Source organism: Eleginops maclovinus, chromosome 2, assembly GCF_036324505.1.
Source record: "Eleginops maclovinus isolate JMC-PN-2008 ecotype Puerto Natales chromosome 2, JC_Emac_rtc_rv5, whole genome shotgun sequence".
Classification (NCBI taxonomy): Eukaryota; Metazoa; Chordata; class Actinopteri; order Perciformes; family Eleginopidae; genus Eleginops; species Eleginops maclovinus.
Window position 1 is genome coordinate 13,496,471 of NC_086350.1, and position 16,450 is coordinate 13,512,920.

At 39.0% G+C, this 16,450-nt stretch overlaps 3 protein-coding genes across 5 annotated transcripts; all 3 read right to left on the reverse strand.

Annotated features, from left to right (window-relative positions):
• Positions 1–293: 293 nt before the first annotated feature.
• LOC134859135 (high-affinity choline transporter 1-like) lies at positions 294–7,544 on the reverse strand. 3 transcript variants are annotated; one of them, XM_063875482.1, is made up of 9 exons: positions 7,343–7,544; positions 5,727–5,916; positions 5,494–5,607; positions 3,960–4,115; positions 3,704–3,852; positions 3,420–3,566; positions 2,295–2,448; positions 1,758–1,975; positions 294–1,659 (listed from the first exon to the last, which is right to left on the reverse strand). In XM_063875482.1, exons 2-9 carry the CDS (start codon positions 5,908–5,910, stop codon positions 1,144–1,146), a joined length of 1,638 nt encoding a protein of 545 aa, XP_063731552.1. In that variant the 5' UTR covers positions 5,911–5,916; positions 7,343–7,544; the 3' UTR covers positions 294–1,143. The 3 variants fall into 3 exon arrangements, with proteins under 3 accessions (XP_063731552.1, XP_063731557.1, XP_063731546.1); XM_063875487.1 differs by lacking the exon at positions 5,494–5,607; XM_063875476.1 differs by lacking the exon at positions 7,343–7,544 and having other exon boundaries at positions 5,727–5,940.
• An 829-nt stretch (positions 7,545–8,373) lies between these two features.
• On the reverse strand, positions 8,374–11,353 carry cfap161 (cilia and flagella associated protein 161). Its single transcript, XM_063909136.1, has 8 exons — positions 11,169–11,353; positions 10,417–10,506; positions 10,096–10,313; positions 9,921–10,002; positions 9,281–9,316; positions 9,073–9,195; positions 8,841–8,914; positions 8,374–8,562 (listed from the first exon to the last, which is right to left on the reverse strand). The coding sequence occupies exons 1-8, from the start codon at positions 11,229–11,231 to the stop codon at positions 8,376–8,378; spliced, it is 873 nt and encodes a 290-aa protein (XP_063765206.1). The 5' UTR covers positions 11,232–11,353; the 3' UTR covers positions 8,374–8,375.
• A 201-nt stretch (positions 11,354–11,554) lies between these two features.
• cers3b (ceramide synthase 3b) lies at positions 11,555–16,108 on the reverse strand. Its single transcript, XM_063909124.1, has 12 exons — positions 15,652–16,108; positions 15,328–15,370; positions 14,524–14,700; positions 14,295–14,412; positions 13,862–13,980; positions 13,620–13,677; positions 13,329–13,379; positions 13,145–13,237; positions 12,891–13,019; positions 12,433–12,539; positions 12,196–12,349; positions 11,555–12,055 (listed from the first exon to the last, which is right to left on the reverse strand). Exons 3-12 carry the CDS (start codon positions 14,694–14,696, stop codon positions 11,936–11,938), a joined length of 1,122 nt encoding a protein of 373 aa, XP_063765194.1. The 5' UTR covers positions 14,697–14,700; positions 15,328–15,370; positions 15,652–16,108; the 3' UTR covers positions 11,555–11,935.
• Between the last annotated feature and the right edge of the window lie 342 nt (positions 16,109–16,450).

Consider the following 16,450-nt stretch of genomic DNA (forward strand, 5'->3'; position numbering starts at 1 on the left):
GTAGATGTTTAGGTTAAGCGAGTTGTTCAGGTCAGAAACTAAATAAAGCTCTACTCGATGTAAAAAAAAAAAGGACATGAGCAACATTTGGCTTTTTTAAAAATCCATATTGTATTCCCTTTAAAAAGGCAGTTTTGGGAAACACCATCCCGTGACATTCATTGTTTTAAGGTCCATTTAGTGTTTAGTTGGCGCCCTCTGCTGCAGCCAAGGTGGCATTGCACTTGTAATTTATTGTCAAACAATACTGAAAATAAAAGTAAAACCAGACCTTCAAAAAGAACAGAGGCAAATGATATTAGGGGGGTGTAATTTAATGTTATAGGAAAACATAAATGCAAAAGTTGTGGAACTTCACACGACTCTGTTAACAGTGACTTGGATAACAATAAGCTTAGATTTGTTTGTTCTTACTTTTACACACAAATGCACGTTGAAAAAAACATAAGGTTCAAAGATAATACAACCAACTAAAACATCTAAAAAATATCACTTCTATTTATGTAATTTGTTAATAGTTCAATGCTAATCTCTTTTAAAACATGATATAATTGTAAACACTTTTACCAGCAGGCACATTCTGGTGGATTTCTTGTTTCTGAGGAACACTCACACCTCGAGTATTGCATCACCAATGATTGCCCATCAGTGCTTAATAAATGCAAATAGGCAAAACAAATAATAATAATAATAAAGTACAACAATGATTAAATACTTAAATAACACTCTGGGTTGAGATTAATTGACTTAAAAGGTTTGAGTGGAAGGGTCTACATTAAAAAAGTACAAAAATGTTTGTGTCACCAGTGATAAACAAACAAGAAAAACGCTATTTTTTAGGACAATGTGGAAAAATGTGACTTCTGAATTTAAGATCAGAATCTTGAGGTCTGCACATGTAGCCTTAAAACTGTTCTGTTAAAAACAAACAGCCAGCACGTATAAACTGCCTCTTGGAAATACTCTCCACGTACTGCTGTTCAGAACTTGGTGAATATAAAGCATTTACATCAATATTAAAGGTGAAGTATACAGTACATGTAAGATTGTGCAGAAATAGTCTGTGCAGAGAAGAATGTTGGTAGGAATTTTGCATAAAAAAGGTTTGGGTATCCTTTGGCTGAGATTGTACTTAAGTTAACCCTATAATTTTGTATTAAGGATGTTGTTCTTTTCCTCCAAAGGAACAGGTACTTCATCTCCCTGTGCCTGTTTTTCCTCTTCAAACACCCCCAGTAAATCCCAGGACTGAGGAATTAGTTTGTTACAAAAGCCTAACTGCACCAGCCAGGAAACTGCAATAACACTTATCAAGGAGGCAAGCATGGCGATTGTCCTGAAGGGAAAGTACTGTAAGATAACACCATCCACCTCTCTCCAGCCGGGGTACAGGATGACAGCAGGGATCCCCAGCAGCGGCTCCCCGCTCAGCGCACGCAACAGCAGTCCCACTGTAAAGCCGCTGAAGGCACCGTAACTATTGGCAGAGCGGAAGTGCAGCACGCAGATGAGCTGCGGGAAGATGACGCAGTAGAGGAGGTCACCGCTTACCAGCCAGAGGCCGAACACGCTGTTATCACCAAAGGCCAGGCCTGTTCCTGCCAGGCCCACCACCAGCACGCTAATACGGATCACCCACTTCAACTCCCGCTCTGTTGCCTGCAATAACAGAGAAGAAAGAGACAAAAACAAATGGACTTCATTTGTCTTGATTCTGAACCATGTATACACACAAACACACACAAACTCACACACACCTGCTTCCTCAAAGTCATCTTGTATATGTTTTGTGTGAACATGGATGCTGAAGACAGCAGCACAGAGTCCATTGAGGACATTACTGCTGCCGCCACAGATCCAATCCCTAACACAGACAACCAGGTGGGTGTGAGGTACTGCAGGGACAGAGGCAGGATCTTCCCTGCCTCCCCTCGTTCAAAAGGAGAGGGTAGACCATACGCTGTCTGGTTCCAGTCTTAGAGAAAAAGACAGAAAGAAGGGGAGCAGATGTAGGAGGTAGAGAAAAGAGACAGTCAGAGTCGAGAGGAAAGAATAATGGGAGGGGAAGAAGCTTTTAGGATTATGTGGAAAAAAAGCATTCGGGAGAAAGAAGCAAAATAATTGAAAGCGAGCTAATGTCGTTCTATAATTAGTTTAATATGCTAAGCATAAGCGGGATTTTTTGACACACATATGCAACCTTATTGTTAGAACATATGACTGAAAATAATGTATTCTGAATGATTGGTATGTGTGCTCTGTGTGCGAAGCTGAGTGAGCACATTCACATGTACCTGCAGTCGAAGCCACTGCTCCAATGATGACTGACGGGATTCCCATAATAAAAACAGTCCCAGCAGCAGCAAAGCAGGTGACCTGAGCCTGAGCAGACGAAGCTGCGGAGAGGATCCTCTGGTATAGAGCTTGATAAGCCAGTCCGCCTAAAGCCTAAAACATACACATAAAACACAATTTTAATCAGAAAACAACTTAACAACACATGCACCAGACAGTCTGAAGATGATGTTCTTCTGGATTTTAAGTCAATGCTCACCCCAGCAATTCATAGAACAACAGTGAGCCCAGTTGGTAGCCACTTTTTTGCAGCCTCACATGTCGTAGTGATGCTTACCATCTGTTTGATGTGTTTTTGTTGTTATTGTTTAGAATTGTTGTGTCTGCCTGCCGTCAACAAAAAAAGGCTGGAGTGTGAGAACCAATTATGATTTTTTTTTTTTTTGCCTGTTTATTTGGTGTAGTACACTTTTTTGTACACTGGGTGGCAGTCACGTGTAATGGGACTGCTTTTATACAGGAAAATGAAATTCAGTCAGGCATGTTGAATGCTGGGTGGCATAACAAAGATGACGTTACCGGAATGCAAAATCTTTGAAAATATTTAAGCAATACATTTAAAAAGGTAAAAACAGCCAAAGCTGATTTCACTTAGCCTAGTTATTGTAGTGTTTTTTTTGCCCAACCCAGCTTAAAAAGCCTGTAAGCTAAGTATATAGCTGCACCACAGGGACTTTGTGGAAAGTCACTAGTCATTTTAGTGCACGTATGCTTAACCTCCTATAAGTACACATTGTCTAAAACAGGCCTTTTAATTTGAACAACTTAAAGGTTAGTTTGTACCTGACCAGATCTGTAAATGATCAGCTGCAGCCTGCAGAAACAAAGACTTTCGAGAATCTCGCATGGGAACATATCTGTTCACTTGTAGAACTAACAGAAAACATATCAGACTGAATAACTTCAATGATTAAAGTTCATGTCAAGATGTGAGGGAAGCCTGAACTAGAGATGCATTATGCTCTGTGGTTGCATGTGTGCAGTGATAATTCTAAGGATGATTTGTATTCATTTCCTTACTCCACCATTCATACAGTGAAATCAAAAAAATGTATTAATCTAACCAATAGCAGCATCTCATCCGCCCATTTTCCTGCATCCTCCAACTTCAACTCTCCGGTCCAGGAGCTTCCAATGGTTTGGTTCAGGTTGATTGTATGCGTGACATCAGTAACTGCAGGACTGAGTAACAAAAAAGGAATACAGAGCCACTGAAACAGAAGAAAACCACTGTTATTGCATAAATCGTACGCAGTTATTTGTCTTATTTAAGTCCCATTACTCCTGTTTCTCTATTTTCAGTAATATCTGTCACTCCCTACTTTACTGCAACCTCTGTATTTCTCACCAGGCTGAAAAAGATGAAGGACAGCTGGATGATATCAGTATATGCCACAGAGTAGAGTCCCCCTAGAAATGTGTAGGTGATGGAGACAGCTGCCGAGATAACGATCGAGAGGGCAGATGACAGGCCAAGAATTACGCTCATTGTTCCTCCTACAAATTAAACAAGACACACAGTAATCAGAGACACAAACACAACAATGAAATGTCATATTGTTTGGCAAAGTTATAGCCTTGAGTTCGTACATATTGTTTCTCACCAAGAGCTGCAAGAATGCAGGCAACCCACAAAATATCACTCATCAAAGCAGGAAGCAGAAGTGTTGCAGTGAGCATGTTTCCATAGCGATGCTGAAATGGGTCTAACATTGTCACGTAGCGCTTTGACCTCATAGGTTTTGCAAAAAACAATCCTCCTGAAGAAGAAAAGAGTTAACAAACAGAACAACTGTTGAAGTGAAATAACTTGAGATGTCATTATAAATATATTGTAAGGAATTAAAGAGGAAATGATAAGTCATTAGGTTTTAAAACCAACAATGGAGAAACATCAGAAATCATTTTGATAATTAATACATTATTTAAGTGCTTCTTTGAGCAAAAGCTGCAAGCTGGCCTTTCGCAAGCACCCATCCTAGTACTATGAGCAGTGGGCAGCTATTGTGCAGCGCCCGGGGAGCAATGGGGAGGGGGTATAGGAGGTGTCTGGTGCCTTGCTCAAGGGCACCACAGCAGGGCCTAGGAGGTGAACTGGGACCTCTCCAAGTAGCAGTCCACTTTCCATATTTCACGTCTGTTTGGGGACCTGAACCGGCGACCCTACGATTCCCAGTCCAAGCCCCTACTGACTGGGCCACTGCTGAACAGAGCTTAGATGGTCAAATACTGCTGTTGCATAATAACCTGGCGCTATGTGAATTTTGGCTTCTGGCAACAAATCAGTAACTTAAATGTGAATTCTACCCTGCCAGGAACAAATCAAAGTCCATCTGCATTTTTTGTTAATTTATAAATGCAGAAATCTATGATCATAGTAGTATTTATTTACCTCTTTTACATGGCTAATACTGATTATTTGAGTAACGTTTTTAAATGCATTAGCCATGATGGTTGACATTTTAAAAAATTGGGTGTCGTGGCACATTCTCGTGGTTCTAACAATTGGCATTCTCTTTCTTGAGCAATGAAAGGAGTATTATGAAAGCATGAAATGCTTTGCCTCTCTATAAACACTTCTACTCAATGCTGGGTTACAAGGTTGCTGTATGTCTTTGAAAAACGTGACCATTGTTTTTCGGTGAGAGTCCATGGTCAGCCTTTATTTATATGCACAGGCTTTTAGTCTGCCAGGAATCTACATTTTGTGGGTATAATTTCAGCCTTTCATACACGTCAATGCCACCAATGTTTTTACAGCAATGTGCAAATCACATTGATTTTCAGAAATCTCTTGCATGAGAAGCGTCTTCTTGATGTGTATCAACAAAAACTATGACCCACAAACTTGCACACACACTCTAGAATCCCATCCTGTGAGGATGAAAAATGAACCCCAGGAATCTTCCATTTACCCAAAATAAGAAAAGAAATCTTGTTAAAATGTTAGATAATGTTAGGGCTGCATGCTCTTGCTAAATGACTTATTTCCAAGATTTATGGGCACATCTCTCTCGAACACCTTCCTTATTTGAGGCCAGTCCTTAATGTTTAAAACAATATAATGATTTTGTTTTAGTGTACAATTGCCACAACATTTTTGTCTGCTGTGTGTTATGGTTTGTTTAGGGAATTTACCCAAAACAAAATTGGTAAGATATGCAGGAGGCCCCATAGCCCAGATGAGACCTTGAGAAGGAGAATAAACAGCCTCAGCCGTTCCCAAAATGTAACCTCCACCAACCCATGTTGCTGGAAAAAGAAAAAACATTTGTTAATGTAGAAACACAGCACAGTAAAAGGAGCACAGAGCACACACAATAAGTACATCAAGAAATACGAAATGACGGGCATTAAAACAAATGTTTTACCTGTCATGGTGAAAACCCCGACCAGGACACTGATGTTGCGGCCACCAACGATGGCAACCTCGCTTTTTTTGCCAGCACATGTCTTCTCCACTTTCTTGGACTTCCGTGATGCCCAGATCCCAATTACCAGGATCACAATGTAAAAAACAACCACTGCCACCAGTCCAGGAACATTCACTGCCATGATTGTCTGGTTAAACAAAGCACAGTCCATAAATTAAACTGACATACAGTACAACATATAAAACACAATAGGTACAGTAGGGCTGGGCAACATTGCCAAAAAATGTTACCTCTTTATTGGTCATTTCATATCTTATTAACAATACATATCAAGATGTTGCATGTTTTCTGATCATTAAATAAATAAATTGTGTATATGATAACCCACATGGTAAGGTATAAGCATGAAAAGTACAAACATAATTGTGTATTACGATATCATGAAAAAACGCTACACCCTTTTCAGCTTACTATGCCAACTTGGTTTAAGTTCACTAATTATTTCCAGTTTTCTAGTTAAATAACGTTTGTAGAAAGTATAGTTGAGCAGCTAACTACCAAACAAAAGTAACTGGTTATTCCCTCACAGTGTAGCCCCCACTGTTCATCACATAAGCAAAGCAGTGTAGTTAGTCAGTAATGCAATTTATGGTCTGCAGTTTGTAAATGAAGAACAATTCTAATTTTCTGTAGAAATGAATCAATACAAATCTTCCTCATTAAATACATTCATCTAAATGTCTCACTGTGACATGGCACAACAGTTAAAGAGATATCTTTTCTTAAATGTTGCTACACCCAACACCACCTTAAGCGACTGCTTTACAACAGTAAGCTGATATTGTAGTTTAATATTGGATCATCCCTGTTGTAACTTTATATGTAGGCTACTCATTTACAGCGATAGCCTACTTTATATTTTATAAGCTGACTTTGTGTGACTGGTTATTGTTATACGAGGGTGGTCTACATATTACTCAGTGCATTTGTCAGTGCGGTTTCCCCACACAGTGACCGGCGTAGTCTTTAAATATTGTCTGGTAGCACGGTGTTATAAAGGGAAGGACAAAATAAAGATCGACCTAAAGCAACCATTAACCACGACTAAGCCTCCACTGATAATATCGGCATTATCTTTATTTAAAAGAACACATCATACATGGGTGTTTTATAGAATAAGGAGTTATATGTGTACTAGGTTAAATTGCTTTTTGCTCTTATAAATAATTGTATAGTATTACATTAGCAATCTGAGGACAGGCCATACGCCACCGAGACGTATAGCCAGTAGCCTAATCATCAGTACGAGACATATTTATTAGATTAAATTGTATCGATACAATGAATATCAGTTTTATGAAATTTGTATGCAGGTTCAGATATTTGCGCTTATTACATTTATAGCCAGGCTGAAATAAAAGCCCAACTGCATACTGTGTCCCCGGACCACACAACAATAGCGTTTACAGATCATTTCGATTAAAGAATAAATAATGATAATAATAGTAATAACACAACAGTCACTACAAACACTGAATATAATCTATTTGAATGAATCAATGATGCGTTTTTTTTATCACATCCATACATCAAATGGTGAAACGCTACGTTACCTTTGTGTGGAACCTGCTTCCTCTCTCACGTTCATCTGCTGCACGTGTGACTGCTCACTTCGTTAGTATTGTCTCCATCTGAAACGTGACACCGCTGCGTTCAGCGCATGATTGTAAATTAAAAAAACACATGCCGAAAACGTTTCTATTTGACAAGTATCGTTTTGATGTGCAGTCTCAAATGTTCGTTAGCTGCTACGACGTCCCCTTTAAATCATTTTTGATGACGCCTTCATCGAAAGTGTAAAGGTCATACAATATTTCTAAACCATCGTGAAGCGTTGCATACTATTGTTGTTAAAACGCATTCACATGAACGCACCCTGGATAAGAGGCAATGATTATCTATGATCCATGCATGTTAACTATAGAAGCAGGTGCCTAAAGTAGTGTTTCTAGTTTACCTGTAAAAGGCTATTTAAACCCCTAAATGACTTTTAACCTTTTACTTTACAATCATGGAAAAAAGGAGCAAGACAGCAATTGAAGACAACTCAGGAAACATCTATATTTGTTCCTGCACAATTGTGTTTCATCCCTGCTTTACTTGTGTGGTCTAATCATATCATTCTTCGCATTAGAATCACTGTAGGGAAAGCAGAGACATTATTTATCCTTTTCCTTTGTTTAAAACAAAAAACCTGTCAATCAGAATCAGAAGTAGCTACTTTATTTATCCCAAACTGGGACGTTTTTGAATTTATCTCCTATAACATTTATTTCAGGGGGATTTTCAAATGCATGGGAAATTGGCCCAAGTCATCCAACTGTCTAATATCACAGTGGGTTTTCTTCGCCCAACTAAAACAATGATAGTGCTGTTTGGGTTAGGAGAAACATATCAAATGCCTCTTGCTACAAAGCCTCCTGGTGGTTGGCTAGCTAATGTGTATCATATAATCACAACGCCGTTTAGAGTCCATCCCAAAATGTCTTTGCATGAGAAGAAAAGATCAGTCACTCAAACAGAACTGAAAACAACCTTTATTTGAAAATGCAAAGTTAAGTTGATCTTAATAACAAATGGGTTGTGTTAGACGCCAGGGTTTGCCTGTGTGAGCACCTTGTTAATGGCCCCTAACTGTGGATGGTTGAGAAGGATGAGGCCGTTCCCTGCTGGGTCAGAGGTGCAAAGTATCCAGTGATTGTTGTCCTGCTCTGCTTTGTGGGAGTCTAGGAATGTGTGAGCCGTCATCTCATACTCTTTGCCATATATGTTCCTACAGGAAGGGGACAACTGTTACTTATCGAACAACACCTGGCTTGCAGGCATTGTAAAATGACTTTACGGTCAGCTGCCATATTGGAGGTCCTCATCAGTTAAGTAGCTTGGATGAGCTTGAGGCTGTGGTTTCAACAAAAGCCAATTTACATCATGCATGGGACAAAATAATAAGGTCATGTCAGGATTATACTAGCTGAAACAATTGTGATTCACGATATGACAGACTGTATTGACTTTACCTTACATTATGTTTAGAAATAAAATGGAATATACCAAATGATGTGATCACCCAGAACAGCGAGAGCCTGGTTTGTCTTGCAGTGTATGATCAGCACACTCATATTAGCCTGTAAAAAAGAAAAGGCAGTGGTAGATTTCATGGAAATTCTCAGTGCAAGACAGGTTGAGCAACATGAAATTAACATTTTAGTAACAGATTGAACAGACAATAACAGTCTGATGTTTTGACAGGTTACTTAAGCATGAAGATTTATTTAATACTTACAGGAACAGGCTGACCTTCATATTCAAGCCTCTCTTGGGGGTCAAAGTGTACTATTTTCCACCATGACAGAAAGGAACTGGTGTCTTCCAAGTTAACTTCTTGCAGCCGGGACTTCTTTGCACACTTTAAATAAAGTCACAATAAAATATATGAAAAACACCCCAGGAACATGTAGTCAATACATCAATAATGTTAAAACGTGATCTACCTTTTGAAAACTTTGCAGGTCACTTGTCAAGTAAAGCTGAGAAAAGCAAGAAGGAGAAAAAGCTTTGAACACATAAAGTGACCAATTAAAAATGAGATGTAAATTCAAAAACATTTGGTGTTTTAAAAAAAAACAATATGACATAATCATGGTTTGTTTAACTGAAAGTAAAAAAACAGTTGGTCTCGTTAATGCAATCTAGTTCAATGTATTGAATTATATAATTCTTCCAAGCCGGGGGAGACCCCACGTGTTTTCACATATTATGCTTGTTACGTAACAATATAATATTTAACCTCATCCATTTCTGTGTCCATGTCTTAATGTGTTTCTATTGATTAATGTTGTGAGTGTTAAGGTCTCGGATCCACGACAGTCTCTAAATTACATCTTAAAAAAATAGCTTCAAAGCCCAAAAAAAAGGTTCATTATCGGGTTATTTTCTTAACCTTACAAAGCTCCCCTCCGGACCACAGAGGATATTACACAACTGTTCTCACAGGGCTGCATACAGGGTTTCTCCTCAGGACATACAAACTAAACTCCATGTGAAGAAACAGTGTGGTGCACCTCTAGAACAGACAGTCTTTGTCTCAAGGTCTTAATTATATAAACAGTATGCATGTGTGTGTTCACTTACTCCCCTGGCAAAGCCACTTGTTGTTTTCAGGGCAAAGCTTTGATCAAAATGAAGAGACGACCCTTCAGGACTGCCGTCTACACTAGTGGTCACATAAGCAGAGTTACAGGTTAACTTTGGGAAAGTTGGTGTCTGTTATGTAAGTGGATGTGGTTTTAGGTATTAATGTGTATACCTTGTAATGATGAAGGCAGTGCGTGGGCAGGCCTGAATACCTATTCCTGCAACAACTCCACATGGGGATAGAATGCCAGGCGAAGGAATCCTATTAAAACTGTTAATATCTGCATTAATGCTCAATGCACTGCAGGCCCTCTCTTCTCCTCCCATGTTGACCAACATCACAATATCTCCAAAGTGCAATTTTCCATCGTTTGTCACAGTGAGATCCAACTTCACAAATAAAAAAACATCATCATTTCCATCCACATCATCACTGTGATATCATTATTATTGTTGTTATTAAAGATGTTCTAATAGCTTAAACACTTTTTACCGGTCTCAAAATGTGCTGTTTCAGGAAGTCTACTTTCTGAGCAGTGTGATCACCCCTGTCTTTTTTCTCCTGATACTCTTTCTTTGCATCCTGGAAAACAAATCAACATAAAGAATGTTTATCCTCCCAAATTCCATGTCCACCACAGCAGGTTATACAATATAAGTGAAACAGAAATGTATGCATAAATAATGTAGAATAAGTTATATTGCTATAATCATCTTACATTTGCTATTTCATAAAAGCTGTGTTCTCCCTTTCTTTTTCACCTTGCTCTGTCTTTGTTACTGAATGGCTTCTGAAGTATTTTACTTCCCATGTGAATCATACAGTATCAGTAAATAGGAATTTGTGATTTACCAATACAAACACAAGTGGAATCGATAAAGATATACTTTTCTTCTAGTTTAATATTGTTTGACATTTGCCAAAGAAAGCAAACATTGTTTTCAGTTAATAGCCAGCGAATCTTATTACCCATACTTTGTTGTTTGTAGTGGAAGTTGTCCCAGTAGATAACCTGCTTTTTTAAACTGAGTTGGGTAGCTTAATAGGCTTACTGAATTTCCATTTTAAATCCGTTTGCAGACATTATCCAAGAGATGTAGTATTAAGCGGACAAACAACTTGTTAACCTGTTGAAGCAGCTCATACTGTTAGCTTGGAAGATGAATGACTTCACGCTAACTGTTGTGTTGCTAGGTATCTATGCTAGCTAACGTTAAAGTTGTGAGCATTATACGATAACAAACCTCTTCTAAGCGCATGTCCTCATTCCAGTTTCCGATTTTCACACTTGTGCGATAATGAGCCATTGTGGCAGTGATAGTCACAGCTTTTTGTGTACTATTGATATACAACGTGAATCTACCTTTTTCGTGTTTGAGTTTAACTGAGCTCAACCATGGTTTGTGTGAATGTTTCTATGGTAACTGATGGCGATTCATTGAGGAGTCTGCAGTCAGTTCTCGCTGATTGTCGCGAGAGGACGTGCTAGTACTGCAGTTAACCAGAGTTGTCTTTACACATCAATGATCCAGACCGAGCCAGCGAGTCCTCTGCTCATTTTGTCTCTCACGCAAGCAGGACAATGAAAAAGCACTGACACATGTACAATTTTAAATACACAAACATTTCCTGTAGAGCTTCGCACGATGTGCCTCACCAAACACACGTTGAAGCACATACAAACACGTATTGAATTTTATAATTTCCATGATCAACTATATTATTCTCAACAACATAAAAAACACATCATTTTAAAGAGTATTCCTGTATTTTTAATAATGACTTCAAACAGATTAGTAGTTATTTTGAATTCAGCGAACTCCAGAAAGGACAAAGCTTCAAATTATGTTGTCTGACTACAATCCTTCACAGTTCCTTTGCATATAATTATTGTTGCTTGAGTGTATCTACTATTTTTTGAAGTGCCATTATATTCCAGCTGCTGAAACCCAGGTCCTCATGTCTGCTGTTCATTTCCCTTTTTGTCCATCTCCTTTTATCAGTAAACGTGTCAGTGACCATTTGCACGGCCTCTGGCTCCAGAGCCGTTAATGTGACTCAATTTGTTGTTTCTTTCCTTTGGTGAATCACTGTCAGCCTCTTCTTCATCACTCCGATCGTCACCTTCCAGCTGCAGGACAGAAATGTGCCACAAAGAAAAAGTAAATTAAGGTCAATCCAAAGGCTCTTGACAGACATTGGAAAAATGTGCAACATTTTCATATCTTTCTTTCATTCACATACATGAATATACAACACCTGTAAACACACCTTACTGAATATTAACTTTAAAAGCATTCGCGATATGAGAACAGCCCAGTAAATATGGAGTATCTGAAGAACCAATAACATCACATTGAAGAAGTAATAGCCGAAGAAGGGAGCAAACTCCTCCAGTGGGTACACCCATGTACAGTGTATCAGCCTGTAAAAAAAACATGCACACAATATTTTGTAAAATATTTGACCAAAATCACCATACAGAATCATTCCATTTCAAAAACTTACCAAAAAGGAAAAATGACAAGTCTGGTCAGCATAAAGAGAGCTGTGAACACCACAAACGTGGTGTTAGCAGACCAGTGCCACTTTGCATAGTTAAATACCTTTGCACCCTGTGAGAAAAAACAGTCACTGCTTTGTTTTACAGGAATAGTTCACCATCGCAGTCATGGTTGTTATTGATATTTAGTTATATTCATGTAATAGTTCTCATTCAATGCACATTTACTTTTATGCTAATAACGGAGATCAATATAAATAATACTTAAGTGCAAATGAAGAGAGCAGAAACTGAAGAACAGTGTTGATTCAACTCTTTGTTAATTATTGTCCTTTATATTTGCAGCAGAACTGTGACAATGCAAAATCCCAGGCAGCCAACAATGCAGCTCTCAGTGTAACTATACATTAGGTATGACACCCTTTAACTTGCAACATGCACTGATGTAAAAACCATCACTAACCTCAAGCAGTATGTCAGCCGAGTCATGACAGGCCATCACAAGAGTTCCTATCCGGATGTAGTTTGAAATCCAGGAGAAACTCAGAAGAGTCAGTGTGGCTATGTGATGGGTCACCTGCTCTTTAAAGTCCTACACACATACACATCACAGGTCAAATCAACAATCACTTCATCTTAATGACACAAATGGATAATACAGGGTTTGTGTTCAAATAAATATTTCATAACTTTGATGTTATACATCAGCATACTCACCTTCCGTTTCACATCAAATGTGAGGCTAAGAAGCAGAGAAAGATAGAAGCCCAATTCCAAGAGGTAATAATAGTACTGAGATGGAAGCATGGACTGCATGGACACATACCAGACACATTAAGAGGTTAATTTTGCTACAAACTGTAATATTGTACCATCTGATAGATAGAGCAAACATATTTACCTGTTTAGGAAAGCCTGCCCAAACCTCTTTCAGATTATAAAGCCAAGGTTTCTACAAAAACAGAGATTGAGAGGAGTGTTAGGGATTAGTTTCTGTTCCATGTCAACAGCCAGAGTGTGTGGAAAACCCTGAGATACGAAGAGAAAAACACACAGCACATTACAGTGCAAAAAGAAAGAAACAATAGACACCACAGCAGTAAAGCCACACATTTGTTCAATGAAAGAATTTACTTACAAATCCTGAAAAAGAAACGGTGTATAAACATGTCAACAAGCCACAGCTACTTACATCATAGAGAGCAAGCACTCCGGCAACAAATGCAAACAAATAAAACACACATCTCCAACTGTGGACAGACAAGGATAATAATGTTACGTTTCATCACACATTTAAATCCTTGTTTTTCTCACTTCATTACACACACACACACACACACACACACACACACACACACACACACACACACACACACACACACACACACACACACACACACACACACACACACACACACACACACACACACACACCTGGCCTCGCAGAACCTCTTGCGGAAACCTGGACGCTCGTGGTTCCTCCTCCTCTTGAACCACACTTGAACTTTCCTTTCTGGCCAGCTGGTCTTCTTACAAAGATACGTCAAGTCAGTCTGAAACACAAGAAGATCATGCCAAGATCTGCCAACAAACTTCAAGATTAATGGAGTAACCTATAAATGTCAGAATATAGGGAAATAGGTCCATTCAAGTTCTTCAAGTCCAAAAGGCTGTCTTAAAAATGTCTTGTTTTTTAAAAAGTTTTTCAGACTCTGTAAAAACTGGTGTGTTATTGTTGCATCTTTAATCAGCATAAAGTGTTATTCTCTGATTAGTGTTTTTTTTCTCACCAAGCAAAGAACTTCATTCTCTACCAAACAAATGTATGTAATTGACATTGAATAATCTAACTCAATTGTTAACAGACCTGTGAAGGAAACCGTGCTTGGCTGCAGAAGTACTTTTCTAAGACAGGGTTTGGCTCTGCTGTGAGACGAACACGATCCCTGACTCCCCAAAGATCAGCCAGTGGTGTGGCCAGATACCTGCATCACAGTAAATTTGTGTCAGTATAGTGTAACACATTATCTTGTGCAAAACAGGCCTCCAAACTTGTGCAACATAATCCATTTATTACGAAAGGTGCATCTGCTCACCTCTCAAACAGGAATCTGATGAAGAGCAGGCAGAGGGCACAGGGCAGTGCAGCGTAGAGTTGAGAGGCTTTAGCGTAAACACAACCTTCACTGTCCTCCAGATCAGACCAGGAGACTTTTTCTGGCAGCCACAGGCGATCCCACCACAGCCACTCACTGACTGTGTGCAACATGCTGCTAGGAAACACAGAATACACCCAAAAAAACACCATTCAAATTTTACACAAATGATGTATATTTGGTTTCACGTTCAGGTTCTGAAATCACACTATTCTTCAACCAAAAATTGTTAAAGTGTGAAGTTACAGTGAGTTACAGTTGTCTTGATTAAAAGCCAGAACATAAGTCCACTATTGTCCTATAAATGAAATGTGATACTTTACACAAACAAGTGAAGCTGTTGTGCTATTGTCTAATTTATTTTCAAATGACTCACATAAATCACATTAGACTTGTCTCTGTCAGTGCCACTTCTCTGTGCACTTGCAATCGTGAAGAAAGAGTAATTTTCAGATGGAGAATTACAAAAGACGTCAAAGGGCAAGACAGATAAAGAAGGGTGAGGAGGACCTTTTTTGAGAGCAAAAGATTAGAGAAGTGAAGCCCTTTTGTCCTTGTGGACTCTGCCCATCACAGAGTTATTAGATAACGTTATGTTTTATTTGTCGGAAAACTACTTCCATAAATCAGTCATTTATAACTAGAAATACTTTGTGTAATGCCATGATTTAATCGGTATAGCTCACATCATAATGTCCCTCAACCTCAATATTAACAAGCCAACATGTGATAACAAGTACATACCTGGTTGTTTTGTCTTGACCAGTACCAACTTAAGAGACGAAAGCTGAGGCAGAAAGTGCACACACAGTCGAATAAAGTAGAATATTGAAACTAAAATCTCCAGTTTTGTGCCAACAAAGGTACTACATATTCAATCCCTTTGTAAGCATGTTTACAGAAAAAACTCACTAATGTATGCACATTGAAACACACACACACACACACACACACACACACACACACACACACACACACACACACACACACACACACACACACACACACACACACACACACACACACACACACACACACACACACACACACACACACACACACACTCACCTTTAGTATTCCCACTGAGATGTTCAAGGACCTCTGTCTGTGTGAAGCCAGCCTGTTACTCACACAGTTCATGTACTTCAGTAATCCACTCCAGATAACAGCCCTATATAGATCCCATACGTTCACAATTTCCGCTTGTGTGACAATATTCTTCAAAGACAGCATAAAAAGTTTCAAAAGAATGCAAACTAACCCTTCAGCTAATGCGTTCCCTAATCTGTAGGATGCACCTCATTGTGTGAGGCGTCAGGCTGCAATAGGCATCTTGCTTTTTTTCGAAAGCATGCAGTGGCTCACCTGGATAGAAACAGAGCGATCCTCCCACTCTCTCTGCTCTTGTGTTCGCTACCTTGAAGTTGCAACAGGTCCTTTAACGTGAGGTGAGCTCAGTGCTGGACGGCCCTAACAGAGCATTTTTGTATTTACAGATATAATGTGAAGCTGCGGTTGTAAAAGAGTGGGATAGTTTGTGTACCCTCACTTGCAAGAATTCCCTTGGAATGCTGGGAAGTCCCCACAAAGGCCCTATTCAGTGATGGGGAACGGGAGGAGGAGCCAGTGCAGGTTATGGATAGAGGAGAAGAAGGATCTTTCATACACAAACAGAGAGAGTGAAACTTCAAAATAGATGTCTGGGATCAAAATATTATAAAAACTTTGGTTACAATAACATCTTTTTCTCTTTTAAGTTTTTGTTGGGTAACCTTTTCAGTAAGTAATTACAATTTGAAGGTCTTTTTGCCTGAGAACTTTGGTAAGGTCAGGTTTGAGAAAGATATGAAAGAAAAGTAACACATCA

Excerpts from the sequence above, each read along its gene's own strand:
- LOC134859135 (XM_063875476.1), bottom strand. The coding sequence starts at position 5,940 with ATGGACTGTGCTTTGTTTAACCAGACAATCATGGCAGTGAATGTTCCT. Across the intron at positions 3,853-3,959 it reads CTGCATTCTTGCAGCTCTTG|GAGGAACAATGAGCGTAATT; the intron begins GTGAGAAACAAT and ends TTTAATTTGTAG. Across the intron at positions 1,660-1,757 it reads AGATGACTTTGAGGAAGCAG|GCAACAGAGCGGGAGTTGAA; the intron begins GTGTGTGTGAGT and ends CTGTTATTGCAG.
- cfap161 (XM_063909136.1), bottom strand. The coding sequence starts at position 11,231 with ATGGCTCATTATCGCACAAGTGTGAAAATCGGAAACTGGAATGAGGAC. Across the intron at positions 10,003-10,095 it reads ACTGCCTTCATCATTACAAG|TGTAGACGGCAGTCCTGAAG; the intron begins GTATACACATTA and ends TGTGACCACTAG. Across the intron at positions 9,196-9,280 it reads ACCTGCAAAGTTTTCAAAAG|TGTGCAAAGAAGTCCCGGCT; the intron begins GTAGATCACGTT and ends CTTTATTTAAAG.
- cers3b (XM_063909124.1), bottom strand. The coding sequence starts at position 14,696 with ATGTTGCACACAGTCAGTGAGTGGCTGTGGTGGGATCGCCTGTGGCTG. Across the intron at positions 13,020-13,144 it reads CATTTGATGTGAAACGGAAG|GACTTTAAAGAGCAGGTGAC; the intron begins GTGAGTATGCTG and ends GTATGTGTGTAG. Across the intron at positions 12,056-12,195 it reads TAAAGTTAATATTCAGTAAG|CTGGAAGGTGACGATCGGAG; the intron begins GTGTGTTTACAG and ends TCTGTCCTGCAG.